This window comes from Gavialis gangeticus, unplaced genomic scaffold, assembly GCF_001723915.1.
Source record: "Gavialis gangeticus isolate Ggan-Ray unplaced genomic scaffold, GavGan_comp1, whole genome shotgun sequence".
Taxonomy (NCBI): domain Eukaryota; kingdom Metazoa; phylum Chordata; order Crocodylia; family Gavialidae; genus Gavialis; species Gavialis gangeticus.
In genome coordinates, this window is record NW_017729004.1 from 37,772,434 (window position 1) to 37,783,638 (window position 11,205).

Consider the following 11,205-nt stretch of genomic DNA (forward strand, 5'->3'; position numbering starts at 1 on the left):
TTTTAAGCGCAGGAATGCTGATACACAAAACGCAAGAGCCTGCTATAGCATGGCAATTGCCATGCTCCAGCAGACTCGATTTATCAAGTCTCCTCCGATGCACTGGAATTCCAGCACATCAGGGCAGCTTCTGTGCTTGCATACAGGGGCACCAAGTGCCTTTCCTCAAGTCCCAGATATCAGGCTCAGTCCCTGCTGTATGCAACCATGACTCTGGAAATATCTTTCATTCTGTCTTCCCAAATACAAAGTACAGGTCTTATTTCGGAGGTGTGTCATATGCAAAAATATATGGCATGTTCTTCATGATCATTTTTCAGACTAGAGTGAGTTTTAGGATTCTTTTGGTTTCTGTACACGAAGGTTGATGGTGCCAACTGAAAAATAAGGGAGCTAAAATAGTAGACATGTGCTTTATTTAAAAAAAAAAAACAACAACAAACAAATGCAAAACACACAAGCCCCCCCAACAAAAAAACCCCGCAATACCCTATTTTAGAAGAAAACTTCAGAAAGTCATTTTTACGTATCAGATGATACGCCCATTTTAGTGTATTTTTATGAGCCATTTATAAACATCTGTTCCAAGTTCTCTCTGGTTTTCTAAACTATACAACTTTTAAAGGGGAAATCTTGTTTCAGTATCTACTGAGGTCCATTATGTTATATATGCATTTTGACTATTACAGTGCCTAAATAATTCAGATATGAGGGAGGCAGGCACATATTAGGATAAGATAGATAACATCACACGCATAAAAAGTTGTGGCTAAACTATAATCAAACCGAATATAATAAACAAGCAAATGTTTCTAGGACAGCTTATGGCCTCACCTGAGATAAAGTAAAAATATACACGTAACATGCTGAGAAACATCTCGTGGGCACATCTGGTTTGAAGATTAAATGAAAGGCTGAATGCCTTTCAAATACAGAGTTGCAATTCCAGGCATCATTTAAAGTGAAACCAAAACAGTCCAATATGAGTATTATGTGCTTGACTTAACTCTTCAGTGTAAGAATACTCTTTTCTGATTCTCATTCAGAATCAAATAAAAAAATTCTGTAAGTATACAAATCTTTACCCACTGAAATTTAGGGCTGTAGTATTTATTGTATTAATATAGTGATGGAAGAAGAGATGCAAGCATGACTGCTCTAGCATTCGATGCTGGCAAATTATTTTGGATCTCTGCTGTTGTGTGTGTGTGGAGGTGTCACAAGAGAAGTAAGTGATGCGCACACAGTACCTCTCCCTCTTCTGACTCCATAGCAATCCACTTTTTCTCCACCTTTCTTCTCTTTGTGAGGGCCTCCATTGCTGCTTCTGCCATCTTCTCCCCCACATTTAACTTCACCTTTTCCTTCAACTGCGGCCTCTTTTATATCCTCAACCCTGAAATTCCCAGAGGTCATGCGAATGTGCTCAGGAAAATCAGCATTTTCCAATAGATAACTTGGATCTATTTCCAGGAAATGGGATGAGAGCTTTAAAGGTCCTCTGGCTGATGTAATGATTTCCAAGGGCTACAAATTAACAGCAGTATCTAGTTAATCCTAAAGCACATATTTTACAAAATTTGAGTTATTAAGTCAGAGGATGATGTGTCCCATTTTCCATTTTGTTAAAAACTTTCCCATTACTGAGAGTTTCAACCCTCCAGAAGCAAACACCATCCTACAAGACATTTTTGTTGTTTTCTAGGTACCCTTTTCACATTCAAAAGACTATTCAGCCTTAATGTCCCCATCCATAAAATGGGGATAACAGTCATTTGTCTATCCTCAACACTTTTAGATGTGCTGAAGTTTAGTATTTGCTGTTTGTGAAAAGGTTTAAATACTTAAAACAAATTTTTTAAGTTACAGTTATCAATCACTAACATTGTCACTTGAAACTAACTAACTAACTAAATAAAAAGAACAATATTCAATTATCCTTATAATATTATGATATAGATTCTGATCTAAATTTGGTGCTCTAACTTCAACTGGCTCACAATGTTATTGTGATAATTTAAATCACAATACCTGATGTGAACAGCGTGAGATATTTGCAGTTAGGTTACAATTATTTGAACGTGAAACTTACAACTTTCATGAAAGGACTGTGAATAACATCAACTGCCTTCTTTAAATCTGCACTACCAAAGGATTTAAGATTATGCATATATGCAGAAGGGGGTGACATGATAAAGACTAGAGAAAAGGTAATATACACACTGCAAATATCACATGAATTTGGGAATCAGTCATCTTGATGCATGTAAATTCAGATCCTAATTTCACCTATTAGATGCCTAAGGGTAATTCCATTTCTCCCTGCTCATGTCCCTGAAAAACCATAAATGCAGCAGGTTAGTACGTCTTCCTCCTCACTTTTGGAGCTTAGTCTTTATGCTAGATGAAGACGTGTTACAAAAGCAGACAAGTTAATTTTTCAGAGACAAGCAAGGTAGAATAAGCTTATGCTTAGGCATCCAGTAGGTGGAACAAGATGCAAGCCACAACATGCCACATCCAGTAGGAGAAGAGTGGCTAATCAAACAAAGTCCATTACAATGCTTCATTCCCCTTGAAAATAAAGTTGGCCGTAATTGTTTTAATGCAGTCCAGGTTCCACTCAGAAGTGAAGGCAAGATGCTATTCAGTCCATGACCCATGTTACTTTTCCACTACTAATGTTTAAACAGAACCACATAGTAGAAATAGTTGTTCAACTTGAAATAAAAAAAAACTCAGATATTTTTATACACCAAAAAACACTAGTTGTTACTGAAGATAATTAAGCCACAATTTTCTGTTCAATGTTTTAGCTATGCAAATATCCACTTGTACCACTGATTTCCTAAAAAGACTGCACACTAAGTGTTGACAACAAGCTAAAAAATACCAGGACCAGCTGACTAAACACAGGCAGTTGGATGAAGAACTACTTCACAGTTAGGGTGGCTAGGATCTGGAACCAACTTCTAAGGGAAGTGGTGTGGCTCCTACCCTGGGGGTCTTTAAGAGGAGGCTTGATGCCTACCTGGCTGGAATCATTTGAGCCCAGTTTTTTCTCCTGCCCTGGCAGGGGGTCGGACTTGAAGATCTACAAGGTTTCTTCCGACCCTACTTCTAAGGTACATTTTTTAAATATTCAGGAAATTATTTTTTTTCGTAATAAGTATCATATACATCAAGACCTTGTTTTCTTTAATATGTAGAATAGCTGTTCTAGATCAAAAGATAACATTCAATGTCATATGAAGCTCTTAAGAAAGTATTTAGATGTGTAGCTGCATGCTTCACATTTTAATTCTCAAGCCTAGGGCACTTACACCTACAAATGTTGCAAAATATAGGCAATCACAGCCTTGCAATACAAGGAGCCAATTCCAACTCTATTTTTCACCTGTTACTAAGAATTAGGCAACTTTTCCACATCAGTATTTAAAAGTTAAAAAACTCTTCCATATCAAACACTCTCTCTTTAAATTCACTTTTTTTCAAATGGAGAGTCTTCCTCCTCTTTCATAGTACGCAGAAAATAACCTTGCCACTAAGCAAAAAAAAAAAAAGGGGGGAAAAGCTTGGACATACTTATCTAATCCCTCCCTCAGACCCAATCTTGGGTATTTCAAGAAAACCTACTAGTGAAGACGAAGTCTATACTGATTCTAAGACTGCAAGTAGGCAACAGGATCAGTCTCTGCCAAACCTCTCGTTACCTTTGATTTAAGACAGCAATCTGAATCTTTCCCAAGTTTGAAAGACTAATACAATAACCCACTACCATCTACTCTAATATTAAAAAGAGCCAGTGTTCTCTTAAGCCTACCAGGCCATAAGCCTTCCATGGTTAAGGCACACCATTTTTTGCAACCAATAGGGCATGGAGTGAGGTGGATGATATCACATCAAACAGCTGACTCTTTTTTCCAAATGACCCATTCACAACTAGGTCAACTAGAGGCAGCTTTTTTTGCACAAATCCAGAGTAAAGATTAAACTGGAAGCAGGGACAAGAACTCAGCTCTCCCCTTCAACATGACTTAAAATCCAAAAAGGGTTTGGGGCTTTGAATTCCAATCTCATATAGGCACTCAACTCATGAGACCAAGAAACAAATTTCAGACTCTCACTTCAGCATTTCCTGTTGTCTGGTTGTGGTAACCCTGTCATGAGCAGCCTATATATTATAAACACTATTCTTAGGTACTTAAGGGTAGAAACATGTCACCTGATGTCTCATTTATGCCACCATAAATATTTTTATGGCAGCACAAGCGTTGAGCAAATATTGCTACCCTTTGTCACACCGCATCAGAAGAAAGTCAGTGGTGTGACAAAAGGTAGCAGTTTGCAGCTTTATTGTGGCAGACATCTATTTCCTTACTGGTGGGAGAACATGGGCAGTGTGAGCTGCCTGCACTGTCCAGCCACTCCAGGCAGGTCCTCTTGAGGCTTGAGGACCCTAAGGCTTAGAACTCCTGAAGCAACTGCCCAGCTTTCCCCTCTTACAGAGAGGCACCCCAGGAAACTTTGGTACACCCATCTATCTATAAGTGATGAAGCCAGGGTTCCCCACTTACAGAGACTGGCCACTCATCTCCAGGAATAGTGTCTGTAAACAGGGAAGGCCTCTGTGGTTCCCAGCATGAAGACACAGGACCCGAGGAATCCCCAGTGCTCTATGCCTCCAGTGGGGACTGGTTTTACTCAGGAGGTCCACACTGGAAATTCTGAGGACTCATCTAGGTAAGTGGGGAAAGTCAGGCTTTCCCTGCTTACCCAGACCTGCCGCTGGAGATGCCGGAAGTGGATCCTGGTGAGTGGGGAAAGCCCTACTTTCCCCACTTACTCAGATGGGCCCTGAAAGATCCCAGGTGGGGTCTGGATAAGCTGAGAAACCCAGACTTTCCCTGCTTATCCAGACTTGCCCCTTGGATCTCCAAGGACACACCTGGGTAAATGAGGAAAGCCAGGCAGGTGCTCTCAGGGATGGAGGGACCCAGTTCTGCCTGGGAATTCCCAGGGCATGCAGAACCAGGCCCCATAAGCCCAAGGGAACATATCACCCTTGTCCTACCCCTTGATGGTGACGTACAAGAAGCAATGTGTGTTTGGCCCATTCAAGCAGATCAGCTGATCTGCTTCATTCACTGACATCTATTTCTAGCCATACTTAGCTCACACATTGCATAGGGAATGTATGTACATAACTCAGTATTTTGAATTCCACTCTAAAAAACAAACACCTCGAAGTCAGGCATGGCAAAACTTAACATCATCATGCCTAAACCCTTTTATTGATCTGGCCCTTTGTTTCTATGCATCTGCCCTATGTCAGTGTGGGTAAGACAGGGAGAACAGAACTTTCCTAGCTCAAAGAAGTATTATTAGGTACTGTGAGATACTATGGAGACTATAAAGTACAGAGTACTGGGGGCTGTGCAAGAGATTTAATATGTATCCTACTGTTTGTTAGTAATCACTGAAAATGGAGCTCAAACATTTAGAGGTACAAGATATAATTTATATGCATCTTCTTTTGTTCTTAGTTCACATCAAGAAGAGTTGCTGAATTTATTACATACTGCTTTAAAAATTTACCTATTAGTATAACTTTTACCTCTTCTTGTCCAAGTTGCTCCATAGAATCACAATAAACTTCACTGTCTGAATCACTTGTCAAATGCTGAAATCCTGAGACCTCTTCAACACTCTCTTCATTTGCACCTGTACGTAATTAATAGATGGCCAAACACTTACATGCAGTTCTGGCAAACTAAGCAATAACGCAATACTTAAGTGGGCTGCACTTCATACTGTTTGTATGGTAATCTTGTTTCACAGAGTATATGAAAAATACATGTTATACAAATCAGATTATAAAAAAATACTGAGGGGGAAACATCCTTAAGTATTAGGTGCTTGCCCATTATAAAGATTCATTTTTCATTGTTTGCTTCACTTCCTTTCCTAAGTGCAATATGGAGTTGAACTTTAGAATCAAGTTACTGGTACTCTAGAGCAGCGATTTTCAATTTTTTTTTTTTTTTTTTTTTTTTTTTTTTAAAAGAGAGTCAAGGCACCCCTCTATAACTGTTGTGAATTGACCAGCATTTCAAATGTTAATTTATTTATTAGTGCTGCAAAGGGGCAAGGCGATTGGGTGCGGAGCACCAGCCAGACCAAGATGAGCCTGAGTCTGTGCCTCCTTCCTCACACCTCCCAGCACCCTTTAACAAGATTTTACACCACCCTGGTTGAGAATCACTACTCTTGAGCAGGTGTTGGCAACATATGTAATGTGGAGCCACTGGATCTGGCTCGTGGAGCTGGAGGGTTTTACCTGTGCCTACACTTACGTCACAGATGAGCAGTGAGGAGCTGTGGCGGCCAACTGGAAGACATATTTTATGTGCTGCTGCCATGTCTCCCCTCACCCCTGGCTGCAGCTGCACTGCGGGCCACACAGCTTCCAGCTGCATTCACACTGCAGTCCACAGTCTCCTGACAATAGGGCAAGCAACAGCAGAAACATGTAGACACAACACAGCTTCCAGATGCCTGGCCACTGTGCAGCTCCCCACCCCACCATCTGGAAACTGTACTGGCTCTGGGAAATGGGGCGGGGGGGGCGGCCGCGGCAGCAGCAGAGGGGAGTGCCTGGCCCAAGCATAGGCATAGGCAAAGCCCATGGCAGACCACAGCTAGATTGTTCCAGCCCAGCTTGTAAAAAGGTAGTCAAATGCTGCTTTAAAAATAAAAAACCAAAAATCTTTAGCTCATGAAAACAACCGTTGGGAACAATAATACAGATCTCAAATGATTTCCACCTCATTACTGTGTTTCAGATTCAAAATACATGAAATTTTAAAACACACAATAATTAAGTTTCTCTAAGTAACATCCTTTTTGGACCTTCTCTCTTCCTGTGAGAGATCTAGAGAATCTCAACCTGTACTCCAATTTTAATCCAATTTAATATTTTCTTTCTTAAAGATTCTGTGGCTGAAGGGCACCTGCACAATCTCCAGCCTTTCATATTCAGAGACTCCCTAAAAGCTTTGTTTTGTTTGTTTTTTTAAGAAATATTCCCTGAGCAAATGATAATGTATTCATGTAAGGACAATACCTTGGTGGACATTGTTATCAGTTACTTCTAGACTTTGCTCCATTTTCTTTAATTCTTCCTCCACACTTATGCCATTCAAGGCAGATTTTGTCTGGGTGCCATTCTGTGTATCTGGAATAAAGCTGTCCTTGTAACAGCCATTGGTGACAATACGTTCCAAATCTTTAGCAGCCGCTGTGTCTGGCTTCACATTCTTATATTCTATGAAAGAACAACAAAACCCTGTGCAAATTATAAACAAAAAGCCACGTGCCCAATGGTGCAAAATATCTTTTCAATAATTGATTTTCTGATCTGCTCTGTGAATGTCTAATATATCTTTAATAGTCAGAAACAAATTTAAATATACAATTTTACTTCAACTTTTTCGCAGCTTAGTTCTTGTTGCTTTGAAAACCTTAAGTTTCAAATGCATTTTTTTAATTTGGCTTAGATAGCAAACATTTTTAAATACACAGCAAATCCACTATAGACCTCAAGAGAAAATTTGAGAGAATGTCAAATTTGCTTGAAGAAAAAATGGTCAAATATCAAGTTCTAAATGCATAAATTCAATTTTTTTTCTAATTAGAAATCTTTACAACCCCAAAAATAATATCACTGAAAACTCACTTTAAGTTTTCCCACTGAAGATGAAGTAAGTCTGTGTTTATATCCTATGCAGCTATTTGCACCAATACAACCACACACAAGAGAAGGAAATTCCACAACTAAAACAAAATAATAATACAGAGCATTTCTTACGCCCTTGTTCTGCAAGGAATGAGGACAGCCACATATTAAAATTAACAAGGTTACATTTGAACATTCAGGAGACTGCTTTCATGGAGACTGAAACATCTTGCAGGGTTGCCCTTAGTCTTAATCTTGCAATCCAGGTTGAAAAGTGCAGTTATTCTTCATGTGTAGCATGTGTGTTCTTCAATTAAAGAAAAAACACCCTCATCTACTTGGGTATAACACATGACTTCTAAGATTTTCTGGTGCAGAGGGGAACATAAGGCCTGAGACTCGATGGGGGAAAGGAGGAGGAAGCATAAAGGATCCAAGACTAGCAGATATACCATTTTCATTTAGTTGTAGGTCTTTTTCTTCTTCATGAACCTCTTCCTCCTCTGATTCTGCTCCACTATCACTGCTTTCAGCTTTACCATTCAAAGCCTTTGGATTTGGAGTGGAAGTCAAGGCATTGCCAAGGTCTAAAGACAGATTTATTTAAAAAAAAAACAAGAATCTTAATACTTATTCTCTAAAGCTAACAGTTCTATAATAAAATATTACTAAATCATTGTCTATAATATTTTCAGGTGAGAAAATTTTCCAAATAGACTCAACATTAATTCCACCTTAGCCTTGTTTCATTTTTTTTAAATGAAACTATATAATGAAGAAGATTAATTACAACATCTTTTTAACTCCTGATCAATTTCTTCATAGGGTATAACTTGCCCGAGTGACTTAAGCAGGTTGTAACAGTGATTTAAGCAGCCACTCACAATCATACACCAATCTGTCTGGAGAAGAACACATTAAAAAAAAATGCAGGTGCACAGATTCCAATGGTTAGATGCTGAAATAAATACACAAAATACAATACTTGCGTTTGAAAGTCTTATTACATAAATATTTTAAAAAGCAGATTTCCCTGGAATAAACATTTGACTCAGTCTGGAGCTACTGATATATGCATGCATTCCACACCTGCAATCACTCCCAGATCACAAATTAAAATAAACATTTTTATCTCAATATGCAATCAACTACATGGTAAATGTTGTTTAAAAAGAGAAACAGGAAATTTAGAATGTTTCTATACCTCTACCAGATTATATATATTGAAAGCCATACATTTAAAGGATACAGAGTAACAATACATAGTAAAAGTACAAAACAATAGAAGGGTAGAATTACAGCAGGATCCTTACGTTCTTGAACATCTCGACTTCAAAGCTGAATTCTATTTTCATTGCCAATCTTAACAGAATTATTTTACATTACCTTCCTGAGAAATTAATTCCTAAATATAGGGTGTACTACCAGCAGCAAACAACATGCAATTACATTAAAGCTGGTAAACCTGCTCTGCTACTTTTGCTTTGGGGTAATTCAGTGCTCAGAGTTTTGTGCTTAAACTAATCTTCAAGTGGAAAGGCAGATCAGCCTCCCACGCTCCTCTTGTTTCAGGGCTTGTCATCCTCTCTAAAAATGTGTTTTTTGCCTACAGTTAACTAATGCACATCAACTATCTTGAGCTAAAAAGTGAAGACAGAGCGCCTTAGATCTGCACATGTACCACACAGTAATCCTCAAGTGCTGTCTCGATTTTGCTTACTTTGAGGTAGCCCTTAAGCATTAGTCAGCACAAGGTAAGAAAAACAACAACTATAACAAAACTCTTTCAGTAGTGAAAAGAACCCCCGGAACCTACAGCCTGCAAGACCACAAATTAATATATAGTTACTTGTTCCCCATACTCCCATGCAAGAAAGCTTCCTTGCAAGGAAAACTACTTCACTGAAAGCACTTCTCCACCTTGGGAGAAAGAACCCACACCACACTTGGAGGCTTGGCAGTGCTACGCTAGCTAGCAGTGCATCCAAAAGAGACTTGGGAGTCATGATTGACCACAAGATGAACATGAGCCACCAATGTGATGCCGAAGCCGGCAAAGCACACAAAACTCTGGCCTGCATCTTCCAATGCACCTCAAAACAAGACCTGGGAAGTCATCCTCCCACTTTACTCAGCCTTGGCAAAACCACAGCTGGAATACTGTGTCCAGTTCTGGCCTCCGCAATTCAGAAAGGATGTAGAGAAGCTTGAGAGAATCCAGAGGAGAGCCACACAAATGATTAAAGGAGAAAAGGGCAGGCCCTATGAGGAGAGGCAAGAGGCATGGGACACTTCAGTCTGAAGAAGCATAGGCTCAGGGGTGACTTGGTGGCAGCTTATAAGGGGTGTGCATCAGGAACTGGGAGAGCCTGTTGGATGCTGCCCCAGCTCAGAAGCAGCATCCAGCCAGATCCAACATTTCCCCGAGCCTGCCCAGGAAGCAATACCCCATGCACTGTCCCCGCCACCTGGGACCACCTGGGAATGGTCTGGCTTGCCCCAGGGCAGTGCACGGAAGTGGCAGGAGGGAGGCAGGGTGTGTTGGCAGCTGGAGAAAGTGGCAGGGGTGGTGCATGGGGTGCTGGAAACCCCGGCAGGCTTGGGAAAGAGTTGAATCTGGCAGCTGCTGCCTCCACCTGGGCATCCCCAGGGGGTGCTGCTGCTGTGGAGGGAAGGACAGGGGCCCCCCACAGCTCAGGGACCACTCAGCCCAATGGCAGCTTGCCCCTCTGGCCACAGGAGACATGGGCAGACTCCATGGAGAGAAAAACACAGAACCAGGTTCAGGCCCCTCACCACTTCTGTCTTCAGTCCGCGTCTCCCACGCTGAGCGACCAGCTGTCAGATTAAAGGCTGTAACATTACAAGTAGTTACACTGCAAACTAAACTACATTGGGATGTGGTTTATTCTGCAATGTAACAAACTCATATACAATTTTTTTTTTCAATTTAAATGTAATGTATGACCCAATTAAACTGCAAAAATAGGCAATTTCCATCACATGTACAACTGTCCACGCAGCTTCAGAGGCAGGGGAGGAAGAACTAAAATCTAAGGGAGTGATTTTCAGACAGGGTGTAGGGGTACTTTGGGGTGCTGCTAGATTCTTTGAAGGGTGCCACAATGTGAGGGGATAAGTAAGGTGTGACAAGATAAGCAGATAAATTAAGCTCAGGCTTGTCCCTGCCTAGATGATCCCCTACCCTGACCGGCCAGCCCCTGTGTAACGAGGTAAGCCCTGTAATGCAGGGGTGGTTCAACCTGTGGCTGGTGGAGCCTTAGGTATCCAGCCCACAGAGCTCCCTTCTAATCAGGAAATTTGGCAGTATGGAAGTGGTGGCAAAAATTACAGCTCCACTGCCAAATTCCCAAACCCCAAGCAGCAGGTTGGGACCAAGTAATGCCCTTCCTTCCTCCCCACCCCCCCCACCATAGCTGGATGGGGCTGGGCCATGCCTCTTTCCC

At 40.8% G+C, this 11,205-nt stretch overlaps 1 protein-coding gene across 4 annotated transcripts in view; it reads right to left on the reverse strand.

The window, feature by feature from the left end:
- Positions 1–11,205, reverse strand: part of ACBD5 (acyl-CoA binding domain containing 5) — an 80,320-nt gene that overhangs the window by 37,459 nt on the left and 31,656 nt on the right. For all 4 annotated transcript variants that reach the window (XM_019508248.1, XM_019508250.1, XM_019508249.1 and 1 more), the window contains 4 exons: positions 8,191–8,325; positions 7,127–7,327; positions 5,618–5,724; positions 1,251–1,527 (listed from right to left, as the gene is read on the reverse strand). In XM_019508248.1, the coding sequence (XP_019363793.1) occupies positions 1,251–1,527; positions 5,618–5,724; positions 7,127–7,327; positions 8,191–8,325 (720 nt within the window). The remainder of the gene's footprint in view (positions 1–1,250; positions 1,528–5,617; positions 5,725–7,126; positions 7,328–8,190; positions 8,326–11,205) is intronic.